At 43.7% G+C, this 27,283-nt stretch overlaps 1 protein-coding gene across 1 annotated transcript; it reads left to right on the top strand.

Moving 5' to 3' along the window:
* The first annotated feature begins 20,852 nt into the window (after window positions 1-20,852).
* Window positions 20,853-26,822, top strand: LOC110491329 (urotensin-2 receptor-like). Its single transcript, XM_021564697.2, has 3 exons — window positions 20,853-21,463; window positions 23,656-24,383; window positions 24,585-26,822. Exons 2-3 carry the CDS (start codon window positions 23,658-23,660, stop codon window positions 24,963-24,965), a joined length of 1,107 nt encoding a protein of 368 aa, XP_021420372.1. The 5' UTR covers window positions 20,853-21,463; window positions 23,656-23,657; the 3' UTR covers window positions 24,966-26,822.
* The last annotated feature ends 461 nt before the right edge of the window (window positions 26,823-27,283 follow it).

Genomic DNA, 27,283 nt, shown 5'->3' with positions numbered 1-27,283 from the left:
CGCATCGAGTAAATCAGAGGGGGAGAGGGAGAGAGTGAGATAGAGAGAGAGAGGGAGACTGAGGGATAGAGGGGGAGAGGCACACATCGAGTAAACCAAAGTGTGTTTCTTAAATTAACATGTTGTCCCAGTTACCCTAAACACACATAGTTTAGTAAGCTTGGCTAAGTGTTTCACTACTAAGTGTTTTTGTGTGCTACAGAGGGAAAAACTGCACCGTAGTAGGAGTGTTCTGTAGCCTGAGGTAGGGAACGCTATTAGGTTGTTTTGTGAGTAGTGTGTAATCTGAGATGTGTAGAAAACTTTTGCGAATAGCAACTCTTTCTCTGGACTCACACCTGAACGAACATTAAGGCAGACACACATCGTTCCTTTAGTGAAACAACACTCCAACCACAGCCAGACTCCCGACGGTGAGGCGTTTTGCTTCATGGTTTATCTACTCAGGTGAGATAGAGAAGGGCTGATTTAACTTCCTCCACAGCCCTTTAGGTAGCAGCAGTCTACGGCCCGGGATTCAAACCAAAAACCACAACGTGCTGATGTCTGTGGCCTTTACCTTGAACGTGTTCTCTGAAAACGCGGTTACATTTCCTTATAAAGCAGCATTGTCTGCAAGGATGAGCCGATTGGATACCGGCTCAGGCAGGCAAATCTCCACACTGACAGGTTTTGTCTGAGGTGGTTGTGTCTAAGAGAGGAGAATGTCTCCAAAACTGTTTCAGATGTCTGGACCTAAAGGTTTCACTAGCCACACAAAATCTGTTTTGTTCATCTGAAACAGGCCAGTGTCCTTGACAGCTTTGATTAAATGAGTGTGGTGTCTCTCCAGGGTTATCTGGGACCATCCAGAGTCGGGAGAGTGACAGTGTTTAATGGCTCGCGAATATCTTACAGCTTAAACACACTTTCCCCTTCTCTCATCCCCTTTCTCTCTCTCTGTCTCTGTCTCTCTCTCTCTCTCTCTCTCTCTCTCTCGCTCTCTCTCTCTCTCTCGCTCTCTCATTCATTATATCTCGTTCTCTCTCTTTCGCCTCCTTCAGTCTCTCCCTGTCACATACACACAGAGACCCCACATTCTCACACACATAGCGGCTTACATAACACCACTGTTTACGTAAAGTGTATCCTATCTGTCCCTTGTCATAACACACAGCCAATGGCCTAGTGGAACCCACGAAGCCTGTGTGGTTACGTCTGTCTGTCAGTTAGCAGGGCCAAGCCAGGCTTACCCTGCCAGTCTTTCTCTGCTCTGCCCCCTGCTGCTCTGTCCTCTCCTCTCCTCCTATAAAGTCATCACGTCCTCCATCACCTCACACAGAAGTTTAACACTGCATAGGACATGAAGTAGAAGCATCAGCTGGAGAGCAATTACCTACCAGCATGCCACGTGTCTCTTCCTTGCCTTCAATCTGTCTCCCCCCTTTGCCTTGATCTGCCTCAGTCTCTTTCTCTCACTCTCTCTCTCTCTCTCTCTCTCTCTAACTCTCTCTCTCTAACTCTCCCTCTCTCTAACTCTCTCTCTCTCTCACAAGTTCTATGTCTCTTTCTCTCCCTCTCTCTAACTCTCTCTCTCTCTCTCACAAGTTCTCAGTCTCTTTCTCTCCCTCTCTCTCTCTAACTCTCTCTCTCTCTCTCTCTCTAACTCTCCCTCTCTCTCACAAGTTCTCTGTCTCTTTCTCTCTGTCGCTCTTTCTCATGTTCTCTCTCTCTTTCTCTCTGTCTTTCTCACCTTCTCTCTCTCTCGCGTTCTCTCTCTCTTTCTCTCTTACGTCACCTTAGCGCTGGATTCAATCCATATCACAGAAGATCTGCATTAAAATGTAAAGGTAGTTCTCGATTGGGTGTAACAGGAAGCTCAGGCTGCTGAGAACCACGAGGTTGTGAGTTCAAATCCCAGATGAGGACATGTTGAATAATAATCCCTGTTTAAATTAACATACAGTGTAATCAGTTAAATCAAAGTGTGTTGTGACATTCCACAGACACCCTAACGACTTCTTTGCAGGGCATCTTTATCCACATGTGAAAGGTTATGTGAAATATCATCACATGCGAAGTGTTCCAAAACTACACGTGAAATAACATTTTCATGTGATTTTTCCACATGTGAAATCATGTGTTTTATTCCCCGTAAGGGCAGTGTTGACCATGAATGCAGTCTTTATATTTATACATTATCTTTTACATTTCAATCCAGCGATAACGTGGCTCTTACGTTATACTTCAGCGATACGGATTGAATCCAGCCCTTAGTTCCAGGCAGAGGTAAGGAGTAGCAGTCTGATGGGGTCCAGATGTGCCTTTCAAAACCACAGGAGAACAAAACAATCTGCTTTGATACTCATAAGCACACAGACACAGACACACACAGACACACACAGGTGGTGGGGCTCTTTCACAAAGCCTGCTGATTAAATAGCGTAAGAGGACGGCTGATAGTGTGACAGCAAAATAAAATGGACTGCCAGGTTACTCTCGCAAGTAATCACACACGCACACACTCACACACGCACACACCCACACACGCACACACCCACACACGCACACACTCACACACTCACACACGCACACACTCGGGTCATTTTCATGTGACTAGCAATATTTATTTGGATCCAAAAAATAAGAACCCACGTATTCTAGAGGTTGTGACATATATATATGTATATATATATATAACACTGTACATAGAGCGATACAGTACATCAAAAATAAACCCACATTCATAAATAATGAATAAAATATCAAACAGACCATGTCTGTCACAATTCCAACAGAACTATCCTCCAGACCCGTCTCATCCCTCCCTCTGATGCTGTCCTTCATAGCACGCCTTCATCTGAGTTATTTACCCAGCCCGTTCTGCATTCATGTACTGTATATCATTTGGTAAAATGTGTGACTATACTTAACTTTTGTGTGGTTTTCGGGTCTGTGGGACCCATTTTCTATGTTTAGTAAAATAAAAATTATACAATTAATATTTTTTTCAGCCTGAGACTCATTGGCTCATTTCCTGTGAAGAACGTGTAAAAGAACACATTTTCATTGAGTGCACACTGTGCCCCCCCCTACACATATTTATTACATATGTGGTGATCGGGGCTAATAAAAGTGTGGAAAAGTGTGTGTGTAGGTGAAAACAAGTAAAAATGAAATTAAATGGTTTGCAGGTGAGCCTTCACTCTGTCTTCCTCCTCCTTGGGCCTGCTGTTTCAACATGTCACCCAGAACATGTCTGTCTCCCTGCCTGTCTGTCTGTCTCCCTGCCTGCCTGTCTGTCTGTCTCCCTGCCTGTCTCCCGCTTTTCTCGCAATCTTTACCGTTTGTAGTGCGTGAAACTACACAATGTCTTGCTGGAACATGCACAATGTTTTTACAATACATTTGATACATTGTAAAGAAAAGCAGTATTTTCCCACACTCTACCAAGTACAAATTAGGGGAGGGACACAACAACTAAATAGCTTTGCATGTGTGGCTCCTTACCCCAATCAGTATGGCAAAAAATAATCTCTGCTTAAAGGGCCTTACAAATAATTTTTGCAGAGAGAGAAGCGAGTGTGGAAGGAGAGTCTTCCTCTTTGGAAGACAAAGATTTTCCAGAATATGAGGATAATGTCTCTGTCATTTCGGTGTCTGACAATGAGTTAGAAGAAGGAGGATGAGATTGACCCTCACCCAACCAGCCCCAGTACCAGCCTGTCAGCAGCCAGCCCCAGTACCAGCCTGTCAGCAGACAGCCCCAGTACCAGCCCTTCAGCAGCCAGCCCCAGTATCAGCCTGTCAGCAACCAGCCCCAGTACCAGCCCTTCAGCAGCCAGCCCCAATACCAGCATGTCAGCAGCCTGCCCCAGTACCAGCCCTTCAGAAGCCAGCCCCAATACCAGCCTGTCAGCAGCCAGCCCCAGTACCAGCCCTTCAGCAGCCAGCCCCAGGACCAGCTTGTCAGCAACCAGCTCATCAGCAGCCTACAGGACGAGAATATGGATGTGAAAATATGGTGAAATTGAATGGTCTTCTTGTCCAAGAAATGAGCCACCCGCGTGGCTGCCAATGTGATAAGGATGCAACCAGGGCCGATGCAGATGGAGATTACTCATGTACAGGACATTAAGTTTTCCCAGACACCATCCAGAAAATACTTCTGGACTGCACTAATTTGGAGGGAATGTGCATTTTTGGAGAGATATGGAAAGAAATGGAACAAACACATTTACATGCATACATGCTGGTGTTTTCAGATCCACAGAATCCCTGTGGAATACAGAAACTGGCAGATAACTTTTCTGTGCAACAATGTAACTGGAAAACGTCCATTATTTCCAACACAACCGAGACACCAGACCAGCTCGGCGGCAGAGAGACCAGCTAGCTGCAATCAGGTCAGTGTGGGACAAGTGGGTGGACCACCTTCCACTGTTTACAACCCTGGTCAAAATGTTAATGTTGATGAGCAGCTTATGCCATTTAGGGGCCGCTGCCCCTTCAGGCAGTACATACCGTCTAAACCCGCATAATATGGAATCAAGATCTGGGCTGCCTGTGATGCTGCTTCCTCATATGCGTGGATCTTGTAATTGTATACGTGGAAGCCAGATGGAGGAGCCCCTGAGAAGAACCAAGGGATGCAGGTTGTCCTGGACGTGACACAGGGACTCCGTGGCCACAACATCACATGCGGTAACTTTTTCACTCGCACAAGCTGGGACAGGAGCTCCTCAAGAAGAATCTAGAAACAATATGAAAAAACAAGCCAGAGCTCCCACCTCAGCTGTTGAATACATGGAACAAGCCTATCAATTCCTCTAGTGTTCATGGCCAACACATCCCCAGTTTCTTACGTGCCAAAGAAAGGCAAACAATTGGAATTTATGAGTACGCTGCATAGGGATGGGAAAATGTATGGTCAGGAACATCAAAAAACAGATATCATAATGGATTACAATGCCACAACTTTTTGTGGTGGACAATTTAGACAAGCTGGCTACAGCTGCAATAGAAGAACCCTACGCTGGCATCTTGTGATATTCTTCTATATCTTGGACATCTCGGCGTATAATACATTTGTCATCTGGATGGCGTTGAACCCAGATTGGAACAGAAGAAAGCTCCAGAGGAGACAACTCTTTCTTCAGGAGCTGGACAAGGCATTGGTAAAGGCCTCAAATCCAGAGGAGGCAACATATCCCAAGGACCCCAGCTTCTGCAGCCATCGTTCGGAGGATTCAGGAGGATAATGCTGGTGCCCCATTCGCCCGACCCACAAAACCAACAACTCCAATACCGGAAGTAAGTGTGAGTGATGTTGTTGTTGTTGTTGTTGTTGTTGTTGTTGTTGTGTGTGTGTGTGTGAATCCTGACTAGAACCCCAAAAAAATATCATATTACTCCAGTGCTAGCCTCCCTACACTGTCTTCCTGTCAAGGCAAGGACTGATTTCAAGGTTTTACTGCTAACCTACAAAGCATTACATGGGCTTGCTCCTACCTATATTTCTGATTTGGTCCTGCCGTACATGCCTACACGTACGCTACGGTCACAAGACGCAGGCCTCCTAATTGTCCCTAGAATTTCTAAGCAAACAGCTGGAGGCAGGGCTTTCTCCTATAGAGCTCAATTTTTATGGAACGGTCTGCCTACCCATGTAAGAGACGCAAACTCGGTCTCAACCTTTAAGCCTTTACTGAAGACTCATCTCTTCAGTGGGTCATATGATTGAGTGTAGTCTGGCCCAGGAGTGTGAAGGTGAACGGAAAGACTCTCGAGCAACGAACCGCCCTTCCTGTCTCTGCCTGGCCGGTTCCCCTCTTTCCACTGGGATTCTCTGCCTCTAGCCCTATTACAGGGGCTGAGTCACTGGCTTACTGGTGCTCTTTCATGCCGTCCCTAGGAGGGGTGCGTCACTTGAGTGGGTTGAGTCACTGATGTGATCTTCCTGTCTGGGTTGGCGCCCCCCTTGGGTTGTGCCATGGCAGAGATCTTTGTGGGCTATACTCGGCCTTGTCTCAGGATGGTAAGTTGGTGGTTGAAGATATCCCTCTAGTGGTGTGGGGGCTGTGCTTTGGCAAAGTGGGTGGGGTTATATCCTTCCTGTTTGGACCTGTCCGGGGGTGTCCTCGGATGGGGCCACAGTGTCTCCTGACCCCTCCTGTCTCAGCCTCCAGTATTTTTGCTGCAGTAGTTTATGTGTCGGGGGGCTAGGGTCAGTTTGTTATATCTGGAGTACTTTTCCTGTCCTATCCGGTGTCCTGTGTGAATTTAAGTATGCTCTCTCTAATTCTCTCTTTCTCTCTTTCTTTCTCTCTCTCGGAGGACCTGAGCCCTAGGACCATGCCTCAGGACTACCTGGCATGATGACTCCTTGCTGTCCCCAGTCCACCTGGCCATGCTGCTGCTCCAGTTTCAACTGTTCTGCCTGTCATTATTATTATTTGACCATGCTGGTCATTTATGAACATTTGAACATCTTGGCCATGTTCTGTTATAATCTCCACCCGGCACAGCCAGAAGAGGACTGGCCACCCCACATAGCCTGGTTCCTCTCTAGGTTTCATCCTAGGTTTTGGCATTTCTAGGGAGTTTTTCCTAGCCACCGTGCTTCTACACCTCCATTGCTTGCTGTTTGGGGTTTTAGGCTGGGTTTCTGTACAGCATTTTGAGATATCAGCTGATGTACGAAGGGCTATAAAAATACATTTGATTTGATTTTGATTTGTGTGTGTGTGTGTGTGTGTGTGTGTGTGTGTGTGTGTGTGTGTGTGTGTGTGTGTGTGTGTGTGTGTGTGTGTGTGTGTGTGTGTGTGTGTGTGTGTGTGTGTAACTGTTGTTGAGTCCGGCACCTCGGACTCACATTATAAACACATGGAGGCCATTGAGGGCAAAGACAGACACTTTTCATCCAAAAACAAATAGCTTAAATGACTGATTAATGGAGTATTAATTGAGTATTTTTGAAATCCGATGATGAGTTAATAGAAGAAACCAGCCTAGCTGATGCAATTCTCCTGATTCATGACCACTTTTCTTCTCTGGCCTCCATTGATTTAGTCACCCTAATTCTGGCCATCCTACAAGGGTAAAAGGTAAGGGTAAGAGGTATTTTGGACATAAAATAATCTTTATGGAACAAAAGGAACATTTATTGTGTAACTGAGAGTCTCGTGAGTGAAAACATCCGAAGATCATCAAAGGTAAGCAATTTATTTGATTGCTTTTCTGATTTTCGTGTCCAAGCTACTTTGATGCTAAGTGTTCATAATGTGTTGTCTAGTGATCGATAAACTTACACAAACGCTTGGATTGCTTATTTTCCACCATAATTTGCAAATAAATTCATAAAAAATCCTACAATGTGATTTTCTAGATTTTTTTTCTCAATTTGTCTGTCATAGTTGAAGTGTACCTATGATGAAAATTACAGGCCTCTCTCATCTTTTTTAAGTGGGAGAACTTGCACAATTGGTGGCTGACTAAATATTTTTTTGCCCCACTGTATATACTGTATATAAATACATACATACATACACCAACATTTTTTTGGAATATACCTTTATTATTCCCCGTATACCCTACCACCCCTCCCCCAATTGATGATTGGATGTTATTTATTTGACTAGGCTACCTGTATTTGACATTGTGCTGTTTTTTCACTGAATCCTACTTGGTTAAATTGTGTTTTTGGCAGTGAAACGAGGCTACTCAGGCGAGAAAAATACCTCACCCAAATGTATAGCCAAGTTGGAAAATATAAATGGACTGTTTGAAAATTGGGGCGGCAGGGTAGCCTAGTGGTTAGAGCGTTGGATTAGTAACCGGAAGGTTGCAAATTCAAACCCCCGAGCTGACAAGGTACGAATCTGTCATTCTGCCCCTGAACAGGCAGTTAATCCACTGTTCCTAGGCCGTCATTGAAAATAAGAATTTGTTCTTCACTGACTTGCCTAGCTAAATAACGGTAAAAAATGTACAATTAAAATAATAATTGTTTTAATGTGAATCCTATTTTTATTTGCCGTACAACCTGACTGCGCGTACCCATGGGAATACCTGACCTACACAATTATTAATTTACCCATTGGTTAAAAGATGCATTTTTGATTGGACACCATACATGCTGACAGTGTATTCAGATCCATACATCGGCTAGACACACTACAACATTCATTTTACCAGGTTCCCGTGAAACGATTGTAATGACAGTTGACCAATACATTCCTGAAGGTCTCCTGACTAGCAAGTCTGTGTTTAATTTAATTATGTATTAAAAAAAACTGTTTGAGATCGTTGCGAGGGTTATTCGCCAGTGGCTGTATGAAGAAATGGGCTTCCCGGGAAAATGCATTTGACCGAGGTTGCAACAGTAACGAAGGAGGGCGAGGCTTAGCGAGCGAAGGGTCAATTGTCTCCTGTGATGTCTGAGATTTTAGTCCTTGGATGAACCTCTGTTTGCGGGAGAGATATGACAGTCCCCCTCAGGCTCTGGTTAGAGAGAACTTATTGATTAACACTGTGCTCACACAAACACACAAAACCTCTTCGGTCATATCTTATTAAAGCAGCCACAATACCTTGGAAATGTTTACAGGTGTAACCTGTAGGCTACGCTTCAGAAGATCATAGATAAACATACAAGTATACTGGAAGTAATGTGTGTGTGTGTGTGTGTGTGTGTGTGTGTGTGTGTGTGTGTGTGTGTGTGTGTGTGTGTGTGTGTGTGTGTGTGTGTGTGTGTGCGTGCGTGCGTGCGTGCGTGCGTGCGTGCGTGCGTGCGTGCGTGCGTGTGTGTGTGTACAAACTACTGACCTTGTAACTACGTGTACCCAAGACCAACATTCTAGCAACATGGTCACAAACTATTTACAATTTTGTGTTTTTAGAAAATACCAAATAAAGAGCTACAAACATTCAACATTTACCAACCTTGTACACGCACACACACGCACGCACGCACGCACACACACACACACAAACACACACACACACACACACACACACACACACACACACACACACACACGTAAACCATCTCAGTGTATGGATATCAACAGCTAAAAACTGTATCAAGTACGGTTTGACCTCTGGGTTACAAAGAGGTCAGCCAGATTAAGGTCCTGATAATCCGAGGCCTGTATGGTGAACAACACCTCAGGTAAGTGCATTGGCCAGAGAGAGAGGGTAAGATTATGCATTGACAATTTAACCTATTGCTTAATCCGTGTTATTCTCTTTGTTGGGTGGACTTCAGAAGGACCAGAAATGGAGCTAAAAAGTGTGTTTACTCAAAAACTCTGTTCGAGGTGCACTGAATTTGAAAGAGTTTGTAGAGTAAAATTTCAACTGTTTTTTGAAAGCAGCAATGTATGTATGTTGGTTCAGCTATATGCCCAAATGTTGACCACCCTATTGCAGCTTGTTGCCGTACAATTGTAGATGAATCAACAAACTCTGCTCGAAGGTCATCCAAAAACACAAAGCGTCCGTCTAAATTAGTTTACAGGGAGGTGAAAGCTTCTGACTTTATAATAGACAGAGAAGAAGAAGAGGACAAGACAGAGAGATGAAGGATAACGTTAGGAAGAAGAGGACGAGACAGAGAGATGAAGGATAACGTCAGGACGAAGAGGACGAGACAGAGAGATGAAGGATAACGTCAGGAAGAAGAGGACGAGACAGAGAGATGAAGGATAACGTCAGGACGAAGAGGACGAGACAGAGAGATGAAGGATAACGTCAGGAAGAAGAGGACGAGACAGAGAGATGAAGGATAACGTCAGGAAGAAGAGGACGAGACAGAGAGATGAAGGATAACGTTAGGAAGAAGAGGACGAGACAGAGAGATGAAGGATAACGGCTGCACCGCTATCCGAAGAGTTATTCACAACTTTTCATACGCTAGACACATATTCACTATTTATCACTGTGCAAGATAAATACAGTATGTATATATATTTCTGTAGATGTATCTTTAATTTGCATTCACCAATGTTAAACATTTTACTGCAACACTAACATTATGGAACACACTAATCCAACATGGAGGATAGTGAATTGTAGAGAGAGACGGGACTTAAAGAAAGGAATAGTTAATTAGAAAAGCAAGCCCTCTATTCCTGAATCCAGATGCATTCATCCACCGTCCACATCCATCCCAGCCCCATCAGTGTCAATGGCATCTTTCAGTGCTGTCCTTTTCAAAACGTCACCAGCGGGAAGTTGACCACGCTGACCCTGTCAGGAAACTTTAATACAGCTGTGTAGTTTTAATGTCGTCAGGAGAGAACGTGTCTACAGCTTCGGCAAACGCATTACAAAATTATTTATTTCTCTATTACTTCAGTTCATTTTATATTTGCTATAAAACCATGCCATTTGTAACAGTAGGTTCAAGTGAAAACACAAGGTCACTGGTTGCACTGAGCACAGTTGAGTTTTGTCGGGCTCTGAAGACTAGAGGCTAGCTTCAATCCGTATTCTAGTTTATCTCATGTGTATGACTATGCCCAGTGACAATGTCTTGTGAAAGACTCACGTATGGCCTTGTGTTGACTAAGTCAGTAGTTCTCAATTCTCTCCTCAGTGACCCCCCAGCTATTCCAGTAGCTTGCACACCTGATTTAACTTGTTCATAAACACAATAATAAATCCTATGGAATTTTCATAATATAATATGGCTGTTAATTCATATTTGTCTACAAATTAATAATTGATACTTGTCTCCATCCCAACCAAAAATGTATGTTAAAGAATAGGGCTAAATCAAATCAAACTTTAAATGTACTTAAATGACATGAATCCAACATTACAATTATTAATTTGTAAACAAACTGGAATCAAAGTCAGACTAAGTCGGTGGCACAGATGGAACTATCCAAGCAGTAGATACATCTCCTTTAAATGTTGATATTTGGTTGCTTTGACAACCAAACACAATTCAATATCACTGAATATCACAACATTTAACCCTCCTGTTGTGTTCGTTTCATGTTAATTCATTCTTGTTCCCGGTCCAATATGAACTCCCCATTATAGCTGATTATACAGTGCCTTGCGAAAGTATTTGGCCCCCTTGAACTTTGCGACCTTTTGCCACATTTCAGGCTTCAAACATAAAGATATAAAACTGTATTTTTTTGTGAAGAATCAACAACAAGTGGGACACAATCATGAAGTGGAACGACATTTATTGGATATTTCAAACTTTTTTAACAAATCAAAAACTGAAAATTTGGGCGTGCAAAATTATTCAGCCCCTTTACTTTCAGTGCAGCAAACTCTCTCCAGAAGTTCAGTGAGGATCTCTGAATGATCCAATGTTGACCTAAATGACTAATGATGATAAATACAATCCCACCTGTGTGTAATCAAGTCTCCGTATAAATGCACCTGCACTGTGATAGTCTCAGAGGTCCGTTAAAAGCGCAGAGAGCATCATGAAGAACAAGGAACACACCAGGCAGGTCCGAGATACTGTTGTGAAGAAGTTTAAAGCCGGATTTGGATACAAAAAGATTTCCCAAGCTTTAAACATCCCAAGGAGCACTGTGCAAGCGATAATATTGAAATGGAAGGAGTATCAGACCACTGCAAATCTACCAAGACCTGGCCGTCCCTCTAAACTTTCAGCTCATACAAGGAGAAGACTGATCAGAGATGCAGCCAAGAGGCCCATGATCACTCTGGATGAACTGCAGAGATCTACAGCTGAGGTGGGAGACTCTGTCCATAGGACAACAATCAGTCGTATATTGCACAAATCTGGCCTTTATGGAAGAGTGGCAAGAAGAAAGCCATTTCTTAAAGATATCCATAAAAAGTGTTGTTTAAAGTTTGCCACAAGCCACCTGGGAGACACACCAAACAAGTGGAAGAAGGTGCTCTGGTCAGATGAAACCAAAATTGAACTTTTTGGCAACAATGCAAAACGTTATGTTTGGCGTAAAAGCAACACAGCTGAACACACCATCCCCACTGTCAAACATGGTGGTGGCAGCATCATGGTTTGGGCCTGCTTTTCTTCAGCAGGGACAGGGAAGATGGTTAAAATTGATGGGAAGATGGATGGAGCCAAATACAGGACCATTCTGGAAGAAAACCTGATGGAGTCTGCAAAAGACCTGAGACTGGGACGGAGATTTGTCTTCCAACAAGACAATGATCCAAAACATAAAGCAAAATTTACAATGGAATGGTTCAAAAATAAACATATCCAGGTGTTAGAATGGACAAGTCAAAGTCCAGACCTGAATCCAATCGAGAATCTGTGGAAAGAACTGAAAACTGCTGTTCACAAATGCTCTCCATCCAACCTCACTGAGCTCGAGCTGTTTTGCAAGGAGGAATGGGAAAAAATGTCAGTCTCTCGATGTGCAAAACTGATAGAGACATACCCCAAGCGACTTACAGCTGTAATCGCAGCAAAAGGTGGCGCTACAAAGTATTAACTTAAGGGGGCTGAATAATTTTGCACGCCCAATTTTTCAGTTTTTGATTTGTTAAAAAAGTTTGAAATAGCCAATAAATGTTGTTCCACTTCATGATTGTGTCCCACTTGTTGTTGATTCTTCACAAAAAAATACAGTTTTATATCTTTATGTTTGAAGCCTGAAATGTGGCAAAAGGTCGCAAAGTTCAAGGGGCCCGAATACTTTCGCAAGGCACTGTAAATCCATAATAATACATATATTATCACCTAATGTTGTGTTAGATCTTTTTATCAACTTAAATTATTGTGAACATTACAGGTTTTGAACTTCTATTTGCTATTTATGGCCTGTAGGCCTCATTTACCTGAGCTCATACAACTTGTTTTTGAGTAAAATAAAATAATGTATGGATTAGTTTGACTATAACAAATACTCAGATGAAACAGAGGCAACAACAGATAACTTTGTGGCAAAATTTAACAAGGATATTTGTTTTGAAACCATTTCACATTTTTAAATAGGGGCACAAAATAACATCTGTTGTGTTCCTGGTCAAAACTGACCAGTATGATTGTATTAGTAAAGAAAGGACAGGCCCAAACTACACATGAAAAGTTTAAAATATTACAAAATTAATGTCTGAACACAATAAAGAACAACAGTAACAATAACTGTATTAGTAACAATAGCAAAAACATTAAAATGTTCACAATTTGTCAATCAGTGGTGGTTCCATTTTGTGCTGTTCTCATACACATGTTGGACAATACGTAGCGGTTGCTGCCTGTGCCTTGCAAATATATGCACTGGATTTATGGAACATAATGCTCGTTTTGACATGTCTTCGTTCACACAGATTGCACGGCTTCCTTTTGTCTCTTCTGTCTCTGGCGGCCGTAGATCTAGCTTCTGGCCCTTGTATATCTCTCACCAAGCCAGCAGAGGATGGTGTTGGAGGAAGGTGTTGGCGCCTTTAAATGAGGGGTGCCACCATGGCTTTCCCCAACTCTTCTAGGAATAGTTTCCTCTTGAAGAATTTCCCCTGCTTCCAGCCTGGACTCACCTCCAACCACACCACAAACACTTTGTTGGCCCGACACATCTAGGCTGTTGAAGATCACCACCATGTGCCGACGTCATCCACTTACAAGATTATGTGCCAAAAAGTGCAACAATCAGTAAATAAAATAGTGAGTAAATACAAGTGATAGTTCATATCTTGGATAGTAATGTGACAAATTGCATCAAAGCATTGTTTTAATTTACTACATCTAAAACATATTTACATATTCAAATTGATAGAATTGACTCCATATTGTTCACAAATTCAATGAGCATTTCACCAAGCAACAACATGTCCTATTTTTATAGTGAAGATAAAACAATCTAGTAATAGAAAAAAAAGTATGAGACTTGAAAGATAAAAAGTAACATACCTTATCAAGGTTGTTAACTCCTCTTCGTTCCTGTTGTAATCCAGGACAGAGCTAGGCTTCGTGTCCTCCTTGGTACTCACAGCGGCATCCCTGTGCAGAGTTGTCATCAGGAGCACATTCTTCTTTTTCTTCTGGCAGTAGAACACAAAAGTGTTAATTATCCCTGTCCTTGGTAGTGAGTAAGGCAGGAGGCAACTCAGGGTTGCCAACTCACCGCCAGCAGGTTTCCCTGGTTCCTATCGGGAACACCATCCACAGGTTCACCCTGGTTCCTCTCGGGAACACCGTCAGCAGGTTCACCCTGGTTCCTTTCAGGAACACCATCAGCAGGTTAACCCTGGTTCCTTTCGGGAACACCATCAGCAGGTTCACCCTGGTTCCTTTCGGGAACACCGTCAGCAGGTTAACCCTGGTTCCTTTCGGGAACACCGTCAGCAGGTTAACCCTGGTTCCTTTCGGGAACACCATCAGCAGGTTCACCCTGGTTCCTATCGGGAACACCATCCACAGGTTAACCCTGGTTCCTTTCGGGAACACCATCAGCAGGTTCACCCTGGTTCCTCTCGGGAACACCGTCAGCAGGTTAACCCTGGTTCCTTTTCGGGAACACCGTCAGCAGGTTTCCCTGGTTCCTCTCGGAAACACCATCAGCAGGTTCACCCTGGTTCCTTTCGGGAACACCGTCAGCAGGTTTCCCTGGTTCCTCTCGGAAACACCATCAGCAGGTTCACCCTGGTTCCTTTCGGGAACACCATCAGCAGGTTGACCCTGGTTCCTTTCGGGAACACCATCAGCAGGTTTCCCTGGTTCCTTTCGGGAACACCATCAGCAGGTTCACCCTGGTTCCTCTCGGGAACACCGTCAGCAGGTTAACCCTGGTTCCTTTCGGGAACACCGTCAGCAGGTTTCCCTGGTTCCTTTCGGGAGCACCATCAGCAGGTTCACCCTGGTTCCTCTCGGGAACACCGTCAGCAGGTTAACCCTGGTTCCTTTCGGGAACACCGTCAGCAGGTTAACCCTGGTTCCTCTCGGGAACACCGTCAGCAGGTTAACCCTGGTTCCTTTCGGGAACACCATCAGCAGGTTCACCCTGGTTCCTCTCGGGAACACCGTCAGCAGGTTAACCCTGGTTCCTTTCGGGAACACCATCAGCAGGTTCACCCTGGTTCCTTTCGGGAACACCGTCAGCAGGTTAACCCTGGTTCCTTTCGGGAACACCATCAGCAGGTTCACCCTGGTTCCTTTCGGGAACACCATCAGCAGGTTAACCCTGGTTCCTTTCGGGAACACCATCAGCAGGTTAACCCTGGTTCCTTTCGGGAACACCGTCAGCAGGTTAACCCTGGTTCCTTTCGGGAACACCATCAGCAGGTTAACCCTGGTTCCTCTCGGGAACACCGTCAGCAGGTTAACCCTGGTTCCTTTCGGGAACACCATCAGCAGGTTCACCCTGGTTTCTCTCGGGAACACCGTCAGCAGGTTAACCCTGGTTCCTTTCGGGAACACCATCAGCAGGTTCACCCTGGTTCCTTTCGGGAACACCGTCAGCAGGTTAACCCTGGTTCCTTTCGGGAACACCATCAGCAGGTTAACCCTGGTTCCTCTCGGGAACACCGTCAGCAGGTTAACCCTGGTTCCTTTCGGGAACACCATCAGCAGGTTAACCCTGGTTCCTTTCGAGAACACCATCAGTAGGTTAACCCTGGTTCCTTTCGGGAACACCGTCAGCAGGTTCCAGGCATAACTTGTCCAGGCATCACATTCTGCCCATATCTTTATTCCATATTTAGACAGTCTGCTTGGCATGTACTGTTTGAATAGGCAGCGACCAGAAGCTCATCCACTGTGATTATAGATGGGTTGGGTTATAGATGAGTGGCAGGCGCCCCACCCACTTGTGCCAAACCTCTCTGATCGCTGCCAGCTTGTCTTGTTGACGGCGGCCTGGTCTTGTATCACGGTTGTTGAAGCGAATCACCCGCGACAACACGTGAAATGTCTGGAGTGACAAAGTGGCACGAAAAATTTCCCGACCAGACTCTGTACGCCATGAACTGGTGGTCGATTCATTTCTGGATCTGTACACACCAGCCAAAATCAAGAGACCCACGTGTGCTTGGACGTGTGTCTGGTCTACCTCCTTTCAGTTGTCTTTGTAAATGCGTCTCCCCTCCAAGTTGGTCATGTTTATCACTAATGTTTCAATTGACTCTGTCAGGATCAGTTCGAAGCAGGATTTTATGTCATCAACCCTGGATATGGTGTATCTCGTAGCCCTGGGGTCATCCTGATAACATTTTCAGCCGACAGCCGACCTCTCCTCTCCGGTGGGGATGAAGACCAGGACAAATTCCCATTATTTGAACGGAATGTACCAACAACCTCCGCAGGGTCCTCTTCCTCATCACTGGAATGTTCCACATCGGTTGTCTCTTGGTCTGGATCATATTCTGTGTTTTCTTCAACTTCTGACACTTTCTCCTCTAATGCAACTTCACTGTCAGTTTCCTGGTCTCTCTCCTCCTCACCAGTCTCATGATCAAAGATATGACCAAGAGCCTCACATACAGTATATCGTTTGGTCATTGTACTGCCACAGAATGAATTGTGAGCAGGGCCTCAAAAAAGCTTTATATCCCAGAGCTGCTAGAAAAGTTCTATATATTATTGAAACAATGTTGCGATTGTTTGTGAGAATGCCAGCAGGTGTGGTTAACCGTGGGGGAATGATTCTATTGGAGAAAGTTTCCTGTGGGGGAAAGATTCTATTGGAGAAAGGTTCCCCTGGGGGAATGATTCTATTGGAGAAAGTTTCCTGTGGGGGAAAGATTCTATTGGAGAAAGGTTCCTGTGGGGGAATGATTCTATTGGAGAAAGGTTCCCCTGGGGGAAAAATTCTATTGGAGAAAGGTTCCCCTGGGGGAATGATTCTATTGGAGAAAGGTTCCCCAGGGGGAATGACTCTATTGGAGAAAGGTTCCCCTGGGGGAAAGATTCTATTGGAGAAAGGTTCCCCTGGGGGAATGATTCTATTGGAGAAAGGTTCCTGTGTGGGTAAGATTCTATTGGAGAAAGGTTCCCCTGGGGGAATGATTCTATTGGAGAAAGGTTCCTGTGGGGGAAAGATTCTATTGGAGAAAGGTTCCCCTGGGGTAATGATTCTATTGGAGAAAGGTTCCTGTGTGGGTAAGATTCTATTGGAGAAAGGTTCCCCTGGGGGAATGATTCTATTGGAGAAAGGTTCCCCTGGGGGAATGATTCTATTGGAGAAAGGTTCCCCTGGGGGAATGACTCTATTGGAGAAAGGTTCCTGTGGGGGTTGCCATGGAAGCCAAGAAGGTGTGAGTGTGTGTGTGTGCTCAAACACACATGCATGTGGGAGTCTGGGAGAGGAAGTGTGTCCATCTGATGAATGGTCATGTGGCTGAACTCAGTTTTATACACTAATTCTAGTCTCACCCATTCATTTCTAATGACCGGTCGGGAACACCACAGGTGTTCAAAAGTTAAATAAAACACCCAAAATGTCATGAAAATCATCAACATGTATTTTGTGGGTTGAATTGAAACAATAGCTGTTGATGACTGTAAATGCTATACAGGCCTAAATAGTCTTAGTGATGATCCATGAGTAATAATGTATGGACACATTTAACTTGCTCTGTTAAACCTATCCTTTGGAATGACTTCCATAGCAACAGTGAATCGATTTAGTTAAGTGGAGAACACTCAACAATCATTCTCACGATAGCACATTGGTAATAAGTCAGTGACAAATATCATGGCTAAACTGGGCTTGGTTAAACCCCTGTGATGGCAGACTAAAAGGGTAGCTGTAGATTGATCAGTCCTCCAGCAGGAGCTGCTGCCAAGCCTGTTTATGTGTTTTTTTTTTCTCAACAACTCTCAACAATCAATCTCACGATTGCACATTATGACAAAATCCTGTTCTTGAAATTTCACCATCAAAACAATTCAATGTATTTTACACGTGGATTACACGTCACAATATGTTGACAATTTACACTATAACAACGTGAATTCAACCAGTTTTTGTCCACTGGAATGTGTGTGTATGTGTGTGTTAAATTACAGTCAGTCCAGCTGCGTTGTATACACACACACACACACACACACACACACACACACACACACACACACACACACACACACACACACACACACACACACACTTTTTCACAGAAATAGCTGGTGAGCTGGTAGAGGAGAGAGAGCAGAACACATTTCCTGCATACCTCCTCATAATCCATGACCTAGGTCTCTCTCTCTCTCTCTGTCTCTCTCTCTGTCTGTCTCTGTCTCTCTCTCTCCCCCTTTCTTTCTCTCTACCCATTCAATTCAATTCAATTCAAGGGGCTTTATTGGCATAGGAAATGTGTTAAAATTGCCAAAGCAAGTGAGGTAGATAATATACAACAGTGGAATAAACAATAAAAATGAACAGTAAACTTTACACATAAAGAAGTTTCAAAAGAATAAAGACATTAAACATGTATATATTATATATTATGTATATATACAGTGTTGTAGCAATGTACAAATGGTTATAGAACACAAGGGAAAATAAATCAGCATCAATATGGGTTGTATTTACAATGGTTTGTTCTTCATTCTCTCTCTCTCAACCCATTCTCTCTCTCAACCCATTCTCTCTCTCTCAACCCATTCTCTCTCTCTCAACCCATTCTCTCTCTCTCAACCCATTCTCTCTCTCAACCCATTCTCTCTCTCTCAACCCATTCTCTCTCTCTCAGCCCATTCTCTCCCTCAACCCATTCTCTCTCTCAACCCATTCTCTCTCTCTCAACCCATTCTCTCTCTCTCAACACATTCTCTCTCTCTCAACCCATTCTCTCTCTCTCAACCCATTCTGTCTCTCTCAACCCATTCTCTCTCTCTCTCAACCCATTCTCTCTCTCAACCCATTCTCTCTCTCAACCCATTCTCTCTCTCTCAACCCATTCTCTCTCTCTCTCAACCCATTCTCTCTCTCTCAACCCATTCTCTCTCTCTCAACCCATTCCCTCTCCCTCAACCCATTCTCTCTCTCTCAACCCATTCTCTCTCTCTCAACCCATTCTCTCTGTCTCAACCCATTCTCTCTCTCTCAACCCATTCTCTCTCTCTCAACCCATTCTCTCTCTCAACCCATTCTCTCTCTCTCAACCCATTCTCTCTCTCTCAACCCATTCTCTCTCTCTCAACCCATTCTCTCTGTCTCAACCCATTCTCTCTCTCTCAACCCATTCTCTCTCTCTCAACCCATTCTCTCTCTCAACCCATTCTCTCTCTCAACCCATTCTCTCTCTCTCAACCCATTCTCTCTCTCTCAACCCATTCTCTCTCTCTCAACCCATTCTCTCTCTCTCAACCCATTCTCTCTCTCTCAACCCATTCTCTCTCTCAACCCATTCTCTCTCAACCCATTCTCTCACTCTCAACCCATTCTCTCTCTCTCAACTCATTCTCTCTCTCAACCCATTCTCTCTCTCTCAACCCATTATCTCTCTCTCAACTCATTCTCTCTCTCTCAACTCATTCTCTCTCTCAACCCATTCTCTCTCTCAACCCATTCTCTCTCTCTCAACCCATTCTCTCTCTCAACCCATTCTCTCTCTCAACCCATTCTCTCTCTCTCAACCCATTATCTCTCTCAACACATTCTCTCTCAACCCATTCTCTCTCTCTCTCAACCCATGCTCTCTCTCACCTCATTTTCTCTCGCTCTCAACCCATTCTCTCTCTCTCTCGCAACCCATTCTCTCTCTCTCAACTCATTCTCTCTCTCAACCCATTCTCTCTCTCTCAACTCATTCTCTCTCTCAACCCATTCTCTCTCTCTCTTTGTCTCTCTCTCTACCCATTCTCTCTCTCTCAACCCATTCTCTCTCTCTCAACCCATTCTCTCTCTCAACCCATTCTCTCTCTCAACCCATTCTCCCTCTCTCAACCCATTCTCACTCTCAACCCATTCTCTCTCTCTCAACTCATTCTCTCTGACAACCCATTCTCTCTCTCAACCCATTCTCTCTCTCTCAACCCATTCTCTCTCTCTCAACTCATTCTCTCTCTCTCAACTCATTCTCTCTCTCAACCCATTCTCTCTCTCAACCCATTCTCTCTCTCTCAACCCATTCTCTCTCTCAACCCATTCTCTCTCTCTCAACCCATTCTCTCTCCCTCAACCCATTCTCTCTCTCAACACATTCTCTCTCTCAACCCATTCTCTCTCTCTCTCAACCCATGCTCTCTCTCACCTCATTTTCTCTCGCTCTCAACCCATTCTCTCTCTCTCTCGCAACCCATTCTCTCTCTCTCAACTCATTCTCTCTCTCAACCCATTCTCTCTCTCTCAACTCATTCTCTCTCTCAACCCATTCTCTCTCTCTCTTTGTCTCTCTCTCTACCCATTCTCTCTCTCTCAACCCATTCTCTCTCTCTCAACCCATTCTCTCTCTCAACTCATTCTCTCTCTCAACCCATTCTCTCTCTCTCTCTACCCATTCTCTCTCTCAACTCATTCTCTCTCTCAACCCATTCTCTCTCTCTCTCAACCCATTCTCTCTCTCTCAAACCATTATCTCTCTCACCTCATTCTCTCTCTCTCAACTCATTCTCTCTCTCAACTCATTCTCTCTCTCAACCCATTCTCTCTCTCAACTCATTATCTCTCTCAACCCATTCTCTCTCTCTCTCTCTCTCTCTCTCTCTCTCTCTCTCTCTCAACACACTCTCTCTCTCTCTCTCTCTCTCTCTCTCTTTCTCTCTCTCTCTACCCGTTCTCTCTCTTTTTCTACCCATTCTCTCTCTCAACCCATTCTCTCTCTCGCTCTGCCCATTCCCTCGCTCAACCCATTATCTCATTATCTCTCTCATCCCCCCTCCTACTTCTTGTGTGCGAGTGGCTCTCTATCTGTATCCCTCCCCCTACCTCCTCTCCCTCCCTCCCTACTCTCCGTTCCTCCCTCCTCTCCGTCCTCTCTCTCTCAGTCTCTCAGACACTGTGTCTCAGTGAAGGGGATTCTCCGTAACCAGCTGTAGCTTAACGTGATTTGTCACCTCAGTCACTCTATTCCCCGTGAGGAAACGTTCCTTTTTCTTCTAATCATTACCGCTTCAACGTTAAATTTCTCCGCTGGCATGTTGAAGCTGTCAATCAAACCTGTGGAAGGTACTCTCAAGCTGCACTGAGAGACAGAGAGAGTAGAAGAAGAGTAGAATAAGTTTTAGTCGAGCTCAAAGGGCACCTTTTTTTTCAGTTCTCGGATTCATTCACCTTTTGATTGAGACTATATACTATGGTAAATGAAACTATGAAGACAGTGGTGTTACGGCAAAGGATCTTTCTTAGCCAAACTCAAGATCCAGGATTTTTTATTTATCTCAATTGAAATGCACAGGATCACCAGATTCATTGAAGGATCTGTTTGGACTTTTTTGGCTCTAGACATACCTGCAGTATATGTGAAGTTGGGAGACCAGAGTGAGCTAGGTGATGGTTCAACAGGCTAACGAAGCTAGATGCTAATTCTTTCTGTTCCGGCATCCAGTCAGCTGACAATCCAGCAGATAACAATCAAGGTAAGCTTCTACCTCAAACACATTTCAATGGGACACCCCTGACACACGCGTGCACGTACGCACGCACGCACGAACACACACACAAACACACACACACACACACACACCTGGCACTCCAACAGGCTGCCGGGCTCTGTCAGAGCAGATAAAAGCCTCATTAATACCTGGTACTGACATGCGTATTTTCTTCTGATTGTGACCACATCCTGATTGTGACCACATCCTGATTGTGTCCACATTAGTAGACCTTGTGATCTGGTTAAGACAGACCTGGCCAGTCAAACCTTTAATATCCTCATTATCTTGCCTACTAAAATAACTGACAGGTGGCACCATTGACTTATGACATGAACATGTGTCTTAAAATAAATAAAAATGTTGTAAATAATATCAGTCAAATAATTTGCATACAGGTAGGGACCAGGAAATCTAATTCCTAAATGGTATTATACTGATATTACACTTTTATTAAAAGAAAGTTCTATCTTGAACCTAAAAGGGTTCTTCGGCTGTTTCCATAGGATAATCCTTTGAAGAACCCTTTTTGGTTCCAGATAGAACCCCTTTGGGTTTGAAAAAAGGGTTCCAAAACGGTTCTTTGGCTGTCCCGGTAGGAGAACCCTTTTGTGTTCCAGGTAGAACCCTTTTGGGTTCCATATAGAACCCTCTGTGGAAAGGGTTCTACCTTGAACCCAAAAGGGTTCTCCTACGGGGACAGCCGAAGTACTGTTTTGGAACCATTTTTTCTAAGAGTGTAGTCAGTGTTAAACCACAGTACAGTTAGCCACTATTGCAGCTAAGGTCACTGACATTTGTATTCCAGTCCGTCAATGCAGTTAAGTGTTGCGGAAAATGCATTATTCTTATAAGAGTTGAACGTTCATCTTGTCATTATTGTACTGCTGTATATTGTGTCTATGGTCTGTCTTTGAGACGATCCCCTATCTTCCAAACTAACCATACTGAAACATGATTGCAGTGCATTTGACCTTAAGTATGAATAAATATGTTTTTATGCTCCCTAAGATTAGCTTTGTTTATTTTTCCTGGGGTTAATCCCCGTTCTACCATTGCAGAAGCATAATCAGCATTTGATTTCATGTAGATTGTTCACAGAGATTGTGGGCCAGTTTCCCACAACCAGTTAAAGTCTACTCCTGGACTGAGAAGGCAATAGAAAATCTCCATTGAAAGTGCTTTTTAGTCCAGGAATTGGCTTAATCTGGGTCTGGGAAACCTGCCAATAATGTTTGGGCTACAGACATTATAGCCCAGAAATATCAAAATTTGTTCATTACATCACATTTCCAGATCTTCATCAGTGAGACCAGAAAGTGTACTGCTAGCTATATTTGATGAAGGTCTGGGAGACTTCACTGTTAATTCTAATCGGTTCAGTCCAGCAACACCTTCACCACTACTACTCTCTCTCTGTTTCTCTCTCTCTTCCACTCCTTTCTCCAGCGATGAATGTGGTATCCATGGAGCCAATGGTGGCCTTGGTGGAGCGATCGTTAATGAAAATATAAATGTATTTCCCATTCCTCCCTCTCCTTCGCCCCTAATAAACATGGCATCCATCTGTTGTTGTTGCAGACATGCTAATAAGAATTTCATTTGTATTTATCTCTCCTCTCCTACTCCCCAATTCACCCATTCATACAAAGCAGTATGCTTTGCCCTTAACTGCACACACAGAACTTACATCACTATAGTCTTTCATGGTTAAGGTGTTGAGGAGGAATTGACTACTTCTCTGCTTGTCTTTTTAAGAAACATTTGTGTGAGGAAAATACCTAACCACTTGTATAATCTATTTGCATACACTTCAAACAGAATTATCCACAAGACACGACACTACGGGTTTCTTCCCTGTACCCAGCCTAAAAACAGATCTAATGCGTCTCTCAGTTATGTGTAGAACCATGTAATCATGGAATGCTCTGCCATCCGAGGTTACTCAGGCAAAAAACAAGTTAGCTTTAAAATACTAATAAATAAAAAACATCTTGTATCACAGCACTTCTCCTTTTTCGAAAGATCAAATGTAACTGTACTTTATACATGAATATATGAATAGTGTGTAAATAGTATTTTAATTGTCTCCTGGTGTCTTCCCAATATTTGTACATTTTAGGAGTAGCTGCTGCATGATGCTAATAAACTAAACCCCTCCCCTTCTATCTCCGTAGCGATGACCACGGTATCCATGGAGCCCCTGCTGGTTCTGATGGAGCTGATCCCCAACGCCACCGACCCGCCTTTAGACTCCACCCCTTCCTCTCCCGAAGACACCGCCGCCACCTTCACAATAGGCTGTATTCTCTCCCTCATGTGTCTGGTCGGCGTCTCCGGAAACATCTACACCCTCGTGGTCATGTGTCAATCCATGCGTTTCGCGGCATCCATGTATATTTACATCATCAACTTAGCCCTGGCTGACCTCCTCTATCTGTTGACCATTCCGTTCGTGGTCTGCACGTACTTCCTGAAAGGTTGGTATTTTGGCGATGCTGGGTGCAGGATTCTAATCAGCATGGATTTTCTGACGATGCACGCCAGCATTTTCACGCTGACCATCATGAGCACGGAGAGGTACTTTGCCGTGCTGAAACCGCTGGACACAGTCAAGCGGTCAAAGAGCTACCGCAAAGCCATTGCGGTGCTTGTATGGGTGGCTTCCCTGGTCCTGACTTTACCCATGATTCTCAGTATTCAGATGATGAAGGTGGGGAGCAAGGCCATGTGCCAGCCGACTATCTCACCGCTGTCCTATAAGGTGTACATCACCTTCCTGTTCTGTACCAGCATTGTGGCTCCGGGGATGATCATTGGCTTTCTCTACATCGGACTGGCTCGTACCTACTGGATCTCACAGACAGAAACCTTCAAACAGACCAAGAAACTACCCAACCAAAAGGTCAGTCAATTAAACTAAGTATCTTTATGTCAGTCAAACTAAAAATCTCCCTCTGTCTTACCATTATTTAGATATGTCAAAGGAATATCCTTTGGTAAAACAAAATAATGTGATTGATTGCTATAATCATGTACATCCCTGTCCTGTAGGTCTTCTAGCTGATCTATATCTAACTCCATCTTGTGCTTCTCTATCCTCTAGGTCCTCTACCTGATCTTCACCATTGTACTTCTGTTCTGGGCCTGTTTCCTGCCCTTCTGGATCTGGCAGCTCCTGGGTCAGTTCCAGCCCTCCATCCATCTCTCCACCAAGTCCAAGCGCAACATTAACTACTTGACCACCTGTCTCACCTACTCCAACAGCTGCATCAACCCTTTCCTCTACACGCTGCTCACCAAGAACTATAAGGAGTACCTGCGGAAGCGCCAGCGTACCTGGACTGCGGGCAGCTACTTCAACCGATGGAACCGGTTCCAGCGATCACCAAGGAGGTCGCTGTCCTCCAGCAGCCAGCAGTGCACGGAGAGCTTCGTGCTCACGCACACACCGTCTCTGCGCATCACGCACAACAGCAGCCTGTGAGGTATAGGAGAAGAGGTTTCTGGTCTTGGTCTTATCGTGACATTATCTCCACGTCTGCTACCCATTTACGGCGACGTACAGATGTCGGATCTTAACTTAATCACTATTTTGTCGCAGAGAGTTTTCCTGTTGCATCAGGAAATTCAAATTAGCCTCGTGATTGGCTGAAAATGAGCAGTTGTCTTTCTCTCCACTCGGGGCAGTTGAGGCATTGGGATCGGGTCTTGCTATCAAAATTACGTTATCTCTCACTCGCTCAAAATCTAGGCCTAGGTCTCATTGCTGCAACATTTAAATGTAAAAATGGTATCTGAAATGCAGCCATAAACATCAACAACTTATACATCTTTATAACACAAGATAGATATTGGTCTCCGTTAGGCTACGACATACAAGTGTCTAGTGTATCCAAAAGTTACAAATAAACTCAGCCATGGCCTGGTCGGGAGGTTAACGTTGCTGCCTTCAGTATATAGGTTTTCCATGTCGATTCTGGCCCATTTCCTTATGGTAGAAATAACTCGATCCCCCAATTGACTTGATGTAGTTACATATTTCAAATATGGACAGTCCAGGGTTATTTTCAACAACAACAAATATGGACAGTCCAGGGTTATTTCAACAACAACAAATATGGACAGTCCAGGGTTATTTTCAACAACAACAAATATGGACAGTCCAGGGTTATTTTCAACAACATCAAATATGGACAGTCCAGGGTTATTTTCAACAACAACAAATATGGACAGTCCAGGGTTATTTTCAACAACATCAAATATGGACAGTCCAGGGTTATTTTCAACAACATCAAATATGGACAGTCCATGGTTATTTTCAACAACAACAAATATGGACAGTCCAGGGTTATTTTCAACAACAACAAATATGGACAGTCCAGGGTTATTTTCAACAACAACAAAGATGGACAGTCCAGGGTTATTTTTAACAACAACAAATATGGACAGTCCAGGGTTATTTTCAACAACAACAAATATGGACAGTCCAGGGTTATTTTCAACAACAACAAACATGGACAGTCCAGGGTTATTTTCAACAACAACAAATATGGACAGTCCAGGGTTATTTTCAACAACAACAAAATGATCATGTGCGGCAAATACAAAACGTTTAGACATTACCGTGAAATGATTACAAATGAGATCTAAAAAATATATATAATAACACAATGAAATAACAATAATGAGTACCGGTACCGAGTCAATGTGCAGAGTATGAGGTAGTTGAGGTAATATGTACATGTGGGTAGAGGGAAAAGTGACTAGGCAATCAGGATAGATAATAAACAGAATAGCAGCAGTGTCTGTGAAGAGTGTGAAAGAGTCTCTGCGACTAAATGTAGGTGGCATCAATATTCATGTGTGAGCCGGAAGTTTACACCTTAGCCAAATAAATACTCAGTTTTTCAAAATGTTTCAGTTATTCACAATTTAATCCTAGTAAAAAGTCACTCTCTAAGGTCAGTTAGGATCCACACTGAAAGAATAATAATAACAGAGAGAAAGATTTATTTCAACTTATTTCTTTAATTACATTCTCAGTGGGTCAGAAGTTTACATACACTCAATTAGTATTTGGTAGCATTGCCTTTAAATTGTTTAACTTGGGTCAAATGTTGTGGGTAGCCTTCCACAAGCTTCCCACAATAAGTTGGGTGAATTTTTGCCCATTACTCCTGACAGAGCTGGTGTAACTGAGTCAGGTTTGTAGGCCTCCTTGCTTGCACATGATTTTTCACTTCTGGCCACACATTTGCTATAGGATATTGCTCCCAAGGATGAACCAGACTTGTGGAGGTCTACAATTTTTTTTTCTGAAGTCTTGGCTGATTTCTTTTGATTTTCCCATGATGTCAAGCAAAGAGGCACTGAGTTTGAAGGTAGGCCTTGAAATACATCCACAGGTTCACGTCAAATTGACTCAAATTATGTCATTTAGCCTATCAGAAGCTTCTAGAGCAATGACATCATTTTCTGGAATTTAAAGGCACAGTCAACTTAGTCTATGTAAAATTTTTACACACTGGAATTGTGATACAGTGAATTATAAGTGAAATAATCTGTCTGTAAACAATTGTTGGAAAAATGACTTGTGTCATGCACAAAGTAGATGTCCTAACCGACTTTCCAAAGCTATAGTTTGTTATCAAGAAATCTGTGGAGTAGTTGAAAAAATATTTTGAATGACTCCAACCGAAGTCAATGTAAACTTCCTAATTCAACTGTAAGTAGAGTGTGAATGTGTGTGTTGGAGTGTCAGTGTAGTATTTGTGACTGTGTGGGTAGAGTCCAGTGAGTGTG

Source organism: Oncorhynchus mykiss, chromosome 16 (genome assembly GCF_013265735.2).
Source record: "Oncorhynchus mykiss isolate Arlee chromosome 16, USDA_OmykA_1.1, whole genome shotgun sequence".
NCBI lineage: Eukaryota > Metazoa > Chordata > Actinopteri > Salmoniformes > Salmonidae > Oncorhynchus > Oncorhynchus mykiss.
This window is presented reverse-complemented; position numbering and strand designations above follow the sequence as displayed.